The 15,106-nt window shown below is 47.7% G+C and overlaps 1 protein-coding gene across 1 annotated transcript; it reads right to left on the minus strand.

Annotated features, from left to right (window-relative positions):
* Window positions 1-806: 806 nt before the first annotated feature.
* On the minus strand, window positions 807-14,578 carry LOC104399991 (fatty acid amide hydrolase-like; the record flags this gene model as incomplete). Its single annotated transcript, XM_010017949.1, has 18 exons — window positions 807-917; window positions 1,445-1,532; window positions 1,689-1,773; window positions 2,379-2,454; window positions 2,713-2,775; window positions 2,950-3,098; window positions 4,306-4,342; window positions 4,853-4,941; window positions 5,035-5,112; window positions 5,244-5,306; window positions 6,447-6,530; window positions 6,746-6,831; window positions 7,854-8,014; window positions 9,029-9,121; window positions 9,536-9,656; window positions 10,789-10,851; window positions 12,413-12,553; window positions 14,541-14,578. Coding segments are annotated over 18 exons (1,626 nt in total), but the record flags the coding sequence as incomplete, so codon positions are not given.
* Between the last annotated feature and the right edge of the window lie 528 nt (window positions 14,579-15,106).

A 15,106-nucleotide genomic window follows, 5' to 3' on the forward strand; every position in this document is an offset into this window, starting at 1 on the left:
TAAATGATAGGCTTATACTTAAGCAACCACTGCGAATAAAGAGGCTCTCCAAGGCTTAGTTTGGGATACAGAGATGTGCGATAGAAAGCCAGAACCCTGAGCCAGGGCTTTGGGTCATGGACTTGATGGGTATTCGTGCTCTGCTTTTAACTCCTCTTACATGTAAGGCTGAAGGTAGGTGAGCATACCCATACCTTGTGCAGCACTCAGACTGACTTTGCACTGTTTGTAACATAGGGGAGAGCAGAGCAGTGATACTTCCATAGCTACAGGCTTTCTATTTTGCTCTGAGGGACTAAAGGGCCAAAACACACGCTCCTTAGCAGGTGTGCTAAGATCCTCCTCATTCCAAGGGAGCTAGGCATTACTTGCTGCCTCTCTCCCCCTCAGAACAGTACCTTGGTTACATTACATCCTGGAGCAGGAGGAGTTCTGTGAGAAGGGTTAAGGTCTAGAGATTGTACCTGACCTTGCACAGTAGTATGAACTGCCCTCTTGCAGTCCTGTAGATGCAAGTGTCTTCTACCTTTACACCTACGTGGAAAGAAGTTGCAGAACATAGTTGCAGCTTCCCCTGTCGGTAAAAACACAGTGAGGAACTAGCTAGCACAGCTGGTCTCCTCACTATATACTGGACCATCCAATAAGAAAAGGAGTAGAAGCGATGTCTGCTCAGCATGAGTGCCTGCTGGGCTCAGTGTTCCTCCCCACTCCTCAAATGGCTCTGCTGCTTAGGTGAACATTGAAAACAAATCTACTCTGATACTTGGTCAGATGGGGAAGAACCAGGCTCTTGGTCACTCCCATCATGCGAGGATGTCGTAGTAAATAGATGGTTTTTTGGTATGGTCCCGGAACTGTTCCAGCTTCAGGCCAATCCTCAGAAGAACAGCTTCATCCCACCACTTTGCCATGACCTGGGAGAAGATGAGAGAGGCAGAGGGAGAAAGGGGGGGTGGAGGATGGGGTGTGAAATAGCATCACATACAGATGCTCTTGAAAGCCCTGGAAAATACATCTTTCCCCCCAACAGCACCCAAAGGACACATGCTTTTCCTTGTCACCCTGTTAAGGATGGCATCATTGCACTGGGATAAAGGCAACTGTGTAACTTTTAACTACAAGACATGGTCCTTTGATTTACATGAGACCCATTTCAAGAGAGAAGGGCCTAAAGAAGTTACAGAAATAAGATAAAGAGTAGTGACAAATATGAGGTACTGGTGCAAGGAGACAGAGAAATCGAACTCCCAGGTACCTGAAGAGCCCCTCTGCCATTCAGGAGTTCCTCTGAGGCAAATCTCTTCTCCCAGAAGTTAAAACATTTGTTACCAGTACCTGCCAAGTCCTCAAGTGTGGAACAGAAGGAACCTGGTCATAGTGGTTCAGGACAAAGCCAGCTGGGGATTCTGTGACCCAGCATCCACAAAGAGGAAATACTCACCTGGAAACTGATGGGAAGCCCAGCTGAAGAATATCCAATGGGAACCACAATGCCTGGAATGCCAGTGAAGTTCGCAAGCTGCATGAACCTGGGGGAAAAGCTATTGTCAGCATTCCAGGCATTCAGTTTTGGGAGCTAGGAGCTCTCTCCCCTGCACTACAGCCCAAGCTCCATCAGTCTGTGCAGCTCATCCCCAGCTCTTCCCAACCTTTTGTTTCCATAGTGCAAGCAGCACTCTTCTTACCTCATGGACCGCACTGTGAAGGCTGAATCGCTGCTCCCAGTCAAGAGGTCAGATTCATAGATTCTTGGGGCAGTGGAAGGAACAGCTGGGGAGGAATCACAAAGTGACTGAGATTGAAAGGGACCTCAGGCAGGCAGTGTGTCTAACCTTCTGTCTCAAGGAGTGTCAGCCAGAGTAGGTTCCTCAGAACCATGACCTTTCGAACATCCCCAGGGATGGAGAGTCTCTGGGCAACCTGATCCAGTGCTTAAAGAGCAATGAAAGAGGCAGGCAGTGGGCAGTCTCCAAGGAACAGCTCAGTTCATTAAAGCCCTATGTTTGATGTACACTGGTGATGCAAACTCATACTCCTGCAATGCAGTCAAGTCACTGAGATTTATGAATGAAGCAGTTAGAGTCTATTTAGAGCAACAACGTTTGCATACACAAGTAGATGTCCAGTCCCTCCTGTGTAAAGGTGCTGGCTCTGAGTACCAAGGGGTTTCTCACTGCCATGGATATAGAAATAGTCTAGAAATACACAGCAGCTTTCCAACCAGGCTGCATTTTCTTCTAAAGGCTTGAGGCACAGCAAAGTATGTGCACAAAAGCCACATTTAAAAACAGGGAGGGAAGGTTAATGGAGTGACTGCTCTTAACATGCACCACACAGCTGCTGGGGACCAGCTCTTCAGCCAGGACTGCCCATACCTGGTGTAAGGATACAGTGCACAGTAGTGAAGATGTCCTGCAGGAATCTCATGCTCCGAGTTCTCTGTCGATTTGCCTGCAAGCAGAGAGGATACAGCGTGACCAGGCCTCTTGGTTCACCTGCCCACCAGAGCCTATGCCTTTGCAAAAGACGACCTTGTTCCCACAGTTTGGAATCAAGATGCAGGACATCATGTCCTCTATGGTGCTTCACAATCCAGCATGCAGAGCTGTACAGCTGCTGCTATCTTTCCACGTGTATAGGGAGGTTAAAACAAGCCTCTACCCCTCTTTTACAGCTTCACTAGGTGTCTTATCACAGTATGTTCCTTACTGTAATATAATCCAGAGCTGTGAACTGGGAAGCCAAGGCCAGGTTAGCCCGAGTGTCCAAATTCTGAAAGAGAAAATGTGGATCATGGCTTTGCTTGCAAGAAACTGGATTTGACGGCCGAGGCGTTCTCTGCCTCTATCAGCAGTCACCCAGCAGGTGGCTTGTCACAGAAGCCTCAGTGACACTGACATGCCACTTGTTCAACTCCTGCCACTGCTCCAAACTGCTGCTACTTACCATTTCCTGGAAGTGTTTATTGAAGTCGGGTTGCAGGAAGTCCCTCATCTCACTGAGAATGCAGATTACGTGTGCTACTCGCACCTCCTCCATCTCGGGGAGAGACACCTTAACCACGCTGGCTCCCAAACTCTGCAGGTGCTCCACAGCTGTGTACAGAGCAGGTAAAGCACATGCAGCATCTCTGAGTTCATAGAACATAGAAGGGCTGCAAATCCCTCCCCTTTAGGCCACTGCAAGCACCTTCAGTGCATCAGGTGGCATGCAGGCTGCTGCTGCTGCTGTTTCTCACAGGTGAAAGCCTTCAGCCTAACTAGATCTCAGTTTTCCAGCAGGGCAGGGGTTGCAGGCTGCTTCCCAGCTTACCCCACTGTGCTTCAGGCAAGTTCATCTCCTCCCTCTTGCCTCTCAGTTAAAGAGTTAAAGGTGGACTGACTATGCTTCCCTGAGCACTTGATGGAACCTGTATTCTATCAGCATGAAGTGATCACTTAGCATGAGATTCTCATTCAAAGCCTCTTCTGAATCATGAAGGTAGAGGAACCCAGAGAATACTCAAGAGACCAGGTCATCAGTGCAGGCTCACTGAATCCTGATGGACTTTAGCAAGGCTGAACACCAAGGCTTAGGGAAAAGTGAATCTTTTGCAGTGTAAAAAGAGTCCCCTTCTTTTGGGAATACCAAAGCTTGCCTTTTTTACTGGCTTATGGTACATCTCTCCTAAGAAAACTGTACACATCTAGAAGCACAAGTGTCTGTGGATATAAGGAGGCTGAAGAAAATCCAGGCAAACAAAGCCTGAACACTGTGAACTCTTTTTAGCTCCAACACATAAGAGCCCAACTACTATACCAGGCATTGTAAGGTCGTTCTTCCCCACCCCCAAGTAATCACCCAAGGTCAATTTTGCTTTGTTTGACATCTGACAAAGCCACCCTAAAGGCACCATTTAGCTGATTTTAAGGAAATACCAGAGGACTAGACACATCACAAAGACCTAGCCCTGTCTTTCCTACTGAATTGTGTTGTGGAACAAGTGCCTCCCTTAAAAGTCTCTTACCATCAAAGCTTGCAGAGTAAGCATTCCCAAGCACAGCTCTGTCTTTATACCGAGGCTTAGCACACTGGACTGCATTCTTGCATTGTAATCTGACAAGCCCACAACTGCTGAGCTTTTTACCCCTCAGCAGTAAGGAGGGCTTCCCTGCAACAAAGCTCCTGCTGTTTGTCCAGCCAGACCTCTAAACAGCTGCCTTTAAGGACTTCAGGCAAGATCTTTCTCGTGTATGCAGGAGAAGCACCAAGTGATACTGTGACATCAGGCAGAGTAAGAGACTTACAGACTTTCCTCTTTACCTTTCTCACAGATGGACAGGACTTCTTCATCACATGCCTAAAGAGTAAGAGGAAAGAACTAAGTCGACTGCAGTAACTGCCCTCCTCTCCATGGGGAGCACATTCCCCAGCACTTCGGGGCTCATGGAGCTTTCCTTGTTCCTGTTTTTAGTGGTAATGAAGCACAGCCCTCCAGGACTGCCTTAGGCTGCCTGCTCCAAGAGAACTGCTTGCAGGTCATACCCCTAAGGGTAAGGAAAAGTCCTCTTTTCCAGAAGAGGGGATTGTTCTCCTCTGCACTGAGGCACAGCCAGAAAGAGTCCTTGTTTCCCCTCCAAGGAAGAGATCTTGAGCACATTTGTGAGGGTGCATTACAATGGCCAAGCTGTACTTGTGTGCAAGCCCACTTTCCACATTAGAATGGTGAAACACTACTCAGCAGCTACAGCACCATCACCAAATGGATACTCTCATTACTTTAATGAAAACAGGCACGAGACCAGTGAATGCACCAAATTCCTTTTAAACCTCACTTTGCAAAGCAGCAGAAAAGAGAGAGAATGGGCACCTTAAAAAATGTCCAGTCCACTCCCAGTTTTAAGCCTTTCAGGTCAGGAGCACACATGCCAGATAGGGTTGCTTTGGGCTGTTTGAGTCCTGCAGGGAATAAACAAAGAGTTCCTCCTTTTATCTAGGATGCCTCTAGGAAAACAGAGGAGCTGGGCTCAGGGAGGGAAAGGTCTCACTTACCATATGGATAGAGTGGATCTGGCTCAGCAAGGATACTGTAAGCAATGGCTGCATCTGCCACCGAGGTACACATAGGGCCTGTAAAAGAGAGATCAGTTCTAGAACTGTGACAAGGGGTAAATGGTGCCTTCCTCTCAAGGTCTTTTGTAGGCACAGATGCCCTCCCCTGTGAAGGCACCACAGAAGGGCAAGAGCACAAGTCCCCTTACCTACGCTGACTGTGGAGTAGGAGAGGGGCAAGCTGCCATGAGAACTGATGCGCCCAAATGTACCTGCAGACAAAGAAACAGGCAGTTAGGGAGATGTCTCTGGTCAGATGGTGAGATCTGACCCACATGGCTCTGCTACACCCAGTAAGCAACAATAAGCACTTTTATGTCTGTCATTTCAGAGCCCAGCCACTCATCTTTCAGCACCTTGTTCTGCTGACCATGATCTGCCTCATGAGTGAAACAAAGAGTGAAACTGTTTTCCCCCCTAAGAAATTGTTTAGTTGAGGGGAAATACGTGCAGGGACATTTTGAAATGCATGCATTTAAATATGCAGAAGCAGTATCTACGATATGGAGGATGGAGAGGCAGGAGCAGGATTATCACCCCCTGGGAGACCTCACCCACTTCACCAGTGAGGCTTCATACTTTTATCACCTTTCTGACCAATTACACTTTTGTCATCGTCATCAGTATCTTCATCAGATGAATCAAGATTAATTAAGTTGATCACATGTGAAGGATGGAAAAACAGAGCAATGGCTGAGTATCTGTTCCCAGATGAAGCAGTAGAGATCCTCTGGAATGCTAAACTATTCCCAAAAGCTGGCATCTCTTCCAAATTACAATCCTGCCTTGCCACCTTCCAACCTATAGATGCTGCCCTGTGCATTTCTTATGTCCTCTGCACATTACATTAATTCTGACTGCAAAAACTGCATTGCTACTCCTTGTAACACTGAGGTAAGAGGAATAGCTGTGTCCTGGTTTCACACACACCTATTACCAGGTTTAACTTACCAGATACAGATCTGAGCAGCATCAGCCTCTCCATACAACAGGGATGATGGCAAAGCGTTGTGGGTAGAGATGCTTTTCACCAGCTCACTACAGATAACCAACTATGTTGGGAACACCTCCCAGCAAAGAAGAAAGATTGAAGAGGGACGAGGGGGTAGAAAGAAAAGCAGCACACTGTGTTCTGTTCAGCATTTGACTCAAGTAAGTTAGGTTTCTTGGAACATCTCTTCAATAGCCAGCAGTGAGAACGCTTCCACTCTGCCAGTCCAACCCACATGCCTCTCAGGGTGTTATACTCCAGAGCTCTGGTCAAGTTTTGCTTGACTTAATGGACTTGTTTGTGGCATTCTATCTGATACAGCAGACAAGACACACACCCTTCCGTGATCAAAGTGCTCTACCTTTCAGTCCCACCACGCCACAGAAGGAAGAAGGAATCCTCACAGAGCCACCTCCATCTGTGCCAATAGCCACTGGGCAGAGACCTACAAATAAAACACACATTGGCCTGTCATCAGCAAGACATTGTGTTGCCTTGACCATTCTACCAGCAGCTGTAGCCAAGACAGCACACAGTACTCTCTGTTCAGCCAGGAGTTCCCTCTAGCTTCTAAACCCCCTCTCAAGAACTCAATGCCTGAGGCACTTTGGCTCAGGACCTTCCTCCCACCACCCCTGAACTGCACTGAGGACCACCTACCTGCTGCTACAGCTGCTGCTGACCCGCTGGAGCTCCCTCCTGTGAAGTGGTTTGGCTTGTAGGGATTCCTTGGGATCTTGTGGTACCTGAAGCAGGCAAAAGAGTGTTGAATCTTTTCCTAGGAAGGACCGGATGCACTACAGGGCAGGAAAAGATCCAGAAACACAGATTCTGATCTCTTAGTAAAGAGATACCATTGAATCCCAGATAGTGTTATGTCCCTAGAAAATAAGATGCACAAAAAAAAGACTTCTGCCTCTGAGTCCAATCTCTTGTTACCATAAGCAGCCTATTCACGAGGCTCAAAGCAAGAGGAAGGATGCTGCTCCAGCCCTTCTGCCTGTGACAGCACCGTGCCACAGTGCATTATACAGCTCCAAAAAGTGGAGTAGTTGTTGGCCAGCAACTCTTACAGACAAGCAAGTCAGTCTCCCCAGCTCTGCCCTTCATCCCAGTTCCCAAAGTCTCTGGTCTGACCAAAGTCCCTGGACATCAGAAACCTCCCAGGGTATCCAGCCAAACTTCACACAGTGAGGAAATGTCCCGGCATGTTGTTAGAGCTGAGGGGGAGCCCCAGTTCCATCCAACTGCACATGCAGGAAGCGTTGCTCTATACGTGGTTTATGAAGGCTGTGAGGACCACTGCTCTGGAACAACAGTTCTCAGCTTGCCTATTGCTGGAGAGGTCACAACAGCAAAGCGAATTCCAGTGAACCTCTTTTAGCTAGGAAATAAACCCACTATGTTCTCCTCAGATGACTCTACCGTTTCTCACTGTTCTGGGCCTGTAGCCATTACTGTGACTGAGCATTAGGCTACTATTTGTTTTCTGTCCCCATATCTGTCTACCACTCATCGTGTAAGCATTCACACCTCCAGGCCTGTAAGGCCTGGCAAAACAAGTTTCTTACTCAGCACTTGGATCCTCTCCTTCCTCTCGTTTCAGGAGCCTTCAGGCTTCCTCTGAGCTTTAATTCTACAATGCACAGGGTTCTCCCTGCCCAGGGTGCTTCTGTTATTCTCACATGCTTGCCCTACTTTTGTACCCTTTCCTGTCAGTTCTGGACAGACTTTCAGGTCTTTCTAGATCAGGGGAAAGGGATTTTACCTATTAGGGTTGCATCCAGTTGTTCCTGTCCCTAGTTCATGCATGTTTGAGACCCCAATAATGATAGCTCCAGCCTCTCGCAGCTTCTTGACCACAGTAGCATCTTCTGTTTCGGGCTCTGTCCCAAGATACACTGTTCCCGCTCGGTGACGATAAGGTACCTCAGCAAGAAGACACATTATTCATCCTAAACCCCTGGCAAGGCAGGCTGGTACAGGCACACTTCAACTCCACAACAGATCCCAGGCATTCGGACCCACAGAGGCAAGTAAAGAGCTAGGAAGCTTCACCTGTCAACTTATCCTATGCTGGTTTCTGTTCGAAGGGACACTTAACCCTTCAGTATTTGGTCCTTCTCCCAGGAAGAAGGAGTCCTTTTAATGCCATGATCCAGAAAAGCAGAAACATGTAGATGTTCTGCAGCAATGCAACTGCTACTCCCAGTGGCTGTAGAATAGTCACTTTGGCCCCACAGCACACAGGAACTCTATTTCCCATTCCTCTATGGACAGAGCTGCAGTTTAAGATCTGCAGTGCTTGGAAGCAAGGCCCCAGGCTCACATGAATGCCAAAATACCAGATGGACCCAATTCCAGGGTATGCAAAGTGCTCTTCCCTTTGAGACAGCAGTGGAGGAATCTGTACGCAAACAGGACTGCCAACCTATGGGTAGGTCTCTGCAGAGCCTACAACAGCTTAATGGCACTGCCAGGGGTATCTAATGGCAACTGGTGTTAGGCCACAGGCAGAACTCCTTGTGAGTGGGGATTTTCAAAGTAACTTCCATACTTCTGACACATCCTTTGAGTTATCCCTAAGGAGAGAGGGATGCTTTGCCAGTGGAGCAGTGTCAGTACGTAGTTACACCACACAGAAGGAGACAGTTACACCCACTGCTACAGATGCCTTTATACATTCTCACTTCATCATAAGGGAGACTGTTCCCACCCTCTGCTCCGTGTGGATTAAAGGGATCAGAACAAAACATGCAACGTGTCTGCTGTACATGAGATCTGTCTTCACTTGGCAAAACTTGTTAATCCTACTCAGTGCAAACCCACACCCTACCCCTTGTTACAAACATATTCTCAGGCTTCTGCTGAGGAGTTGGCCTTAAAACCTTGTCCAGGTTGAGCTCCTGCAGCATGAAGTGAGGGCTGGACAAGGCAACTCACCACTTTGAACTCTTCTTTCAGACACACTGGGATGCCATCCAGATAAGACAGGGTACATTTATTCCTGTAGCGAGCAGTGGAGGCCTCAGCCATCTGCACAGAGAAAAAGTGTGTGTTATATATATATATATTTAGTTGAGCTGAAGGTCATCACCAGTATTGGAATAGATACCAAAAATGGCTCTCTCTGGCTGCTACTAAGCCAAACGATGAAAGTTTCTCTCTTCTTCCACCATATGCTGATGGAAAATTACTACCGGGAAGCACCTTTGCTAACGGATGCCACGTAAGCACACAAGTCCCATTTTAAACATAGTTGTCCAGCAAGAAGCAAATTGCTTTAATGCTCTCTCCCTTTGCAGGAAGGAAAGCAGACTTGTTGGTAGCCCTCTACACAAGGAGGCAGGAAAAATGTACCTATTTTTCTGTGCAATATATCAGCAGAAGAGCCTCTGCCCCTTCTAATGGGGTGGCAGAGGCCCCTTCCCTACCAGAGGCAGACATTACCAGCATTATTTGCTCCGGGTCCCACTGCACTATCGCTCTTAGTGGGGGTGTGGATTTGTCGCAGTCCTCCAGCACAGCAATGATGTTCTTTGCTACCTGGGATGGCGTCAGCTTCCCACTCCTGCAGGACGGGAGAAGAGGGGGACCTTGTTACAAGACCGCCCACACCACACCCCAACACAGGGTTTGTCTCTCATGGAGCTGTCAAGCTGTAAGCAAGAACGAGGCAAGAGTCTGTGTGCAGTGATGATTTCAACACGGTTGACACCACCAAGACAGGAGAATCCCTTCCTTAAGGGGAGGATTTGCCTACACAGCATGACCCCAACCCTTAGAGAAGGGGCAGGAGCTAGGAGAGTTGCCCAGATATTCCAGAACCACTGGATAAACAGGGAAGGACAGCCAAGAGCCTTACAGAGAGCCCTCAAGCTCCTGAAAGCCTGAGGCTATGAAGCTCCCATAAGCTAAGACCAAGAGGCCTGTCCCCTTTACAAAGAAAGGGAGAGAAGTCTGTTAGAGAGAAGGGTCTCTCAGCAGCACTGCCATAACCCACCTCTCACAAACAGTCATTCCCTCCTGACTGAAGGCTATGTTACACCACAAATACATCTCTCTCTGGCCAACATGCAAGCCTCGCAGTCAGGATGCACCTCTAACACCAGACTGCAGTGTTAAGTGCCCTTTGCTCCAAGGCTGCAGCCTGCTGGCAAAGGTGGCCCTTGAAGAACAAGTTCCAAGAGGATTTATATTTGAGTGCCCCACTCCTGGCACATGTCCCAGAGGCAACCAGGGGTTACTGTGCAGCCAACAGCTTTTAGAACCTCAGAGTCAGGGATGTGCTTCCAGCTCTTCCCAATCTGGACACGTTTACTGAGTAAAACCAGGCAACAAGCAGCTGGGGAACCAAGGCATTCCTCAGGACCCCACAGTATGTGCAACTCCCATCAACCAGCCTCTCCTCCTCACTGATGTGTTTGGGCAAACAAGGTATGTAGAAATCTCTCCCAGAGCAAAGTGACAATCATCCAAGGAAAACAGCATTTAAATATCCTTGCAGGGCTTGTAAGAGTTGTGCCAGCTCTCCCAGCTGGCTTTTATTCTGTTAGAGGGACAGGACTGCAGAGGGTGATGCTAAACAGTGGCACCTCAAGGACAATCCTAACAAAGAGATGCCTGGGAGCTCATGGAACACGAGCAGCCCACAGCAGGGGAACAGGCAAGACAAGTTGTTTCCAGACCACGATTTCACTTACCGGTAGCACTCCAGGTAGTCTTTGATCCCTTTGAAGCTAAACCCATTGCCAGGAGAATCAGACCTGCAACGAAAGGATTAAAGGGGCAACTGTGGCCCATCAAACCCATCTCTGCTTAGACCTGTAGACTTCAGCCTTAGTCCAATGCAGGTTTGGGCATCACTCATCGACAGTAAACCTGATGTCCACCTTTTGGACCACTGGCCTATGCATTTCAGCTCACATTCTGTCAGCCTCCTTGCACATGTGCCAGACACCAGGTACACTAAGGGTGGCACAGAACTAAGGGGCCAGTGTTGCTGACACGTTCTGGTTGCTTCATACTTCTACTGCAACACAGCAGTCATTAAACTGTTTGAAATCTGAGGATGACACTTGCTATTCACCCCTGCAACACTGCGGGATAGCAAGGATATAGCAGTAAACCTACTTCCAGGATCTCTGTCACTAGGTTGATCCCAAAATAGCCAGTAGCACATACAGCGTGTGATGTGGGAGGAGGAAAAGGCACTATGCAGCACACAGAAAGATACACATCAGCAAACTGCTTAAAAACTAAGTGGATGGCTCTAGCACATAAGAAATAGACCATTTCTCATCACAACAGGGTAAACATAAGAGCTAGCTGCAATTACTGCTCCTGTGATGGCTTCATGTCATCATGCAGACCAGAAGCCATGTCCTGGAACAGGACAGTATACAGCACCATAACGTGCTATGCAGGGAAGAGGGAAGGCTCTCTGTAATACTCAATATATCACTGGTGGAGCTGAGGACACAGAACCAGAGGGCTGCACTCACCCTAACTAAAGCCTGTAAGAAATACATCCCTCCCTCTAAGGCAAAGGAGCTGAAAGGCTTTACTTGCTCTAGCTTAAGAACTCAAGCAGGGAGCCAGATTAGTCCTGCTAAAAGCTGAGATACATACAGAGAACCCACCCTCTGAGATGCTGCTGAAGTGGAGCTCAGACATTTTCAGTAACTACTGCATAGGCCCACAGCCAAGAACCACAACCAAAGTTTTGGTTCAAAACCAAATGGGGAGAGCATTTGTAGCAGCCCAGCTGCTCCCATCTCACCATCAGACCTCAGCAAGACATGCAAGCCTGAGAGATGGCTCGAATCTAGTGGGATTCCATGAAGCCCAGGCTGCAATTAAGAAGCTGAGCAGGCTTTTACCCAAGCAACCTAAACCTGAAAGCAAACCTCATGGGGATTGTTTTCTTTCTCATTCTTTCTTTCCTCCAAGCAAACCCTGTCCCCTCTTTGAGACTCCCTGCAAGCAAGAAACAACACACCTGCAAGCACATGTAAAGGGATGCAGCCACTGACTACTAGCCAGCCACGAAGTGTATCTGCTCTGATAGTGCAACCAGAGCCCTGGAAAGGGCATAATTCCATCTCTCCCCAATAAGGAGACTCCCTGAAGCTTGTAGAAACTTCACATTTCTTGTAAGAACCAGTGATGTGTAAATTACACAAGGAAAGACAACTGACAGCACTATCTGCTTTGTAAAGTAGCTGGGTGAGATTTTAATCCAGATTACTGCCAACAACAGCTTCCCACTGAAACAGTGCCAACACATGTGTTTTTCCACTCTGCTTTCACACATCACACACTGACCTTGCATCTAGCAGCTGCTTGATAACATCCAAAGTGCTTTTAGCCTCAGACTCGTCTTCTGTGACATCTGCAGCAACCTCCGGGATAAAGGTGGGATCTTCATGGATGTCAAGTGAACGCATGAGTGAGAAGTTTTCCAGCCTGGAAAAGAGTTGCTGGTAGTTTGCAAGCTCTCCCATGACTAATTTTCCAGCCTGTTCAAAGGGAACCTTACCCAAGAACATTATGTCTTAGCAGTCTGCTCTCCCTGCAGGGAGTTGCAACAGTTCAAGATAAACTCTTGCACCTTCCTTTCCCAAAGGCAGCACCACATTTGTTTCTGCTTGCTTAACAAAGCCTCCTACCTCTTGACATAAAGCCAGCAGCCTCCATAAACTCCAGCTGGGAAAGAAATGGTGAAAGCTTTCAATTTGCTTTCACCAGATATATCACCCACAGACCAATAAAGACAGGAAGGGAGAGGAAAAGCAAAGGAGAAAGGAGTGTAAGTCATACATTCAAGCACTAATCCTGCTAAAATCAGCACCTCTTCAGATTTTTTCATCACCTGCTTCAACACAGTTCATCTGCAAACAATACAACAGGGTTTGCAGCACAAGGCCAGCACTTGCAACATGTAAAGACCCTGTCTGATGGTTGATACAGGGTGAATGGTGGATATTGTCCACCTGGATTTCTCTTCCAAGGCTTTCATACAGTTTCTCACAGTCCAGACAAGTGTGTGTAAGGGATGAGGAACTGCTGACAGGCTGCACCCAGAGGGTGGTGGTAAATAGCTCCTTTTCCAACTGGGGACCTGCCACCAGTGGGGTCCCCCAGGGATCAACATCGGGCCTAGTTCTGTTCAATGTCTTCATAAATGACCTGGAAGCTGGGATCAAGTGTACCCTGATCAAACTGGCTGGTGATACCAAACTGAGTGGGGAAGCGGATGCTCTGGAAGGGAGAGCCACCCTGCAGGAAGACCTGGGTAGGCTGGAAGAGTGGGCTCACAAGAACCTTAAGGAGTTCAACAAGGACAAGTGTAAGGTCCTGCACCTGGGTAAGCACAACCCAAGTGTGCAGCACAGGCTGGGATCTGCCCATGTGGGGAGCAGCTCTGTGTAAAGGGACCTGGGGGTCCTGGTAGGCACAAGCTCAATAGGAGCGAGCAGTGTGCTGCTGTGGCAAAGAAAACCAACAGGCTGCTGGGTTACATCAACAAGGGCATCACCAGCAGGCTTAAAGAAGCCATTATCCCACTCTACTCTGCGCTTGTCAGGCCATACATGGAATACTGTGTTCAGCTTTGGTCCCCACTAGACCAAAGAGATGTGGACAGACTGAAGAGGGTCCAGAGAAGGGCCACAAGGATGATCGAAGGACTGACATGTGGTGAAAGGCTGAGAGAACTGGGTTTGTTCAGCCCAAAGAGGGTTTGGGGTGACCTTATCACCATGTTCCAGTATTTAAAGGATGGCTACAAAGAAGATGGAGACTCCCTTTTTACAAGGAGTCACATGAAAAGACAAGGGGTAATGGGTACAAGTGGGGAGATTCCACTAGGACACTAGAGGAAAATACTTCCCACTGACAACAACCAGCCATTGGGATAACCTCCCCAGGGAAGTGTTGGGATACCCAGCTTTGGACAGTTTAAAGATTCAGCTGGACAAGGTGCTGGGACATCGTGTCTAGGTCATGCGTTGCCTAGAACACTTGGACCAGATGGCCCCTAAGGTCCCTTCCAAACTGGTGTTCTAGGATTCCATGTCAAAGAATGATCTGCTGTATAATATGGGTTTGACTGACCCAAAAAGCCCATGTCCCAGGTAAAAATTCGGGGGTACCAATTGTCTATCATACATTCCTCAGTGTCCTAGGATCTGCACAGATGACCCATTAAGTTACAAGTAAACTATGTGAGCCAGGTAAAAAGGTTCCTGACACCTCTTTACCTTAGTGCAACCAACACTTGAAATCACAGCTTCTGAACAAGAAATGTAGTAAACAACAGCTACAAAATCATCTTGCTCACTCTCCAATTTCTGCAGCTCTGCTCTTAGAAAAGGTCTTTTCAGATAAGCTGTAAGTGATGTGCAGTGCAAGAAAAAGAAGCTTGAAAAGGGAGAAAACTCCCCACTCTTACCTTAGTATAAGTGGCAGTAAGCAGATCTGTCCAAAAGCCTAGAAGAAAGTAAGCAGAAACATTGGTTTGCAGTAACTTTGACCTGAACACCTTCCTCACTAGACAAAGAACACTCAATAGCTGCAGTCTTGGAGCACCCCAGAGAACACGCAATGCTATTTAGTAAAAAAACAGCACAAATACTTGTGTTTCAGGCCACAAAATAGGCCCAAAATCCTTTCCCCTCACCTCTCACATTTATATCATTACAAAGAGTGCATTCGTCTGGCTCTCCTGCCTTTGTCTTTCCCTTCTCAGCCTGCAGCTGCAGGCTGCAACACTGTTAAGAGGCATATACACAGCTCCTTTCCATTACTGTCTTCATGTTCCACAGCTTATGCAAACATTAGATAAGGTAGAAGATTATTATCATCATCTTTATCATCCCGCTGTTAAGATCTTCCCTGTTGCTCAACCAGCTCCTGCAGTAGTTCCACAGGTTATGCAAACATTAGATAAGGTAGATTATTATCATCATCTTTATCATCCCGCTGTTAAGATCTTCCCTGTTGCTCAACCAGCTCCTG

The sequence above is a fragment of the Nestor notabilis genome, unplaced genomic scaffold (assembly GCF_000696875.1).
Source record: "Nestor notabilis isolate BGI_N333 unplaced genomic scaffold, ASM69687v1 scaffold29887, whole genome shotgun sequence".
Classification (NCBI taxonomy): domain Eukaryota; kingdom Metazoa; phylum Chordata; class Aves; order Psittaciformes; family Psittacidae; genus Nestor; species Nestor notabilis.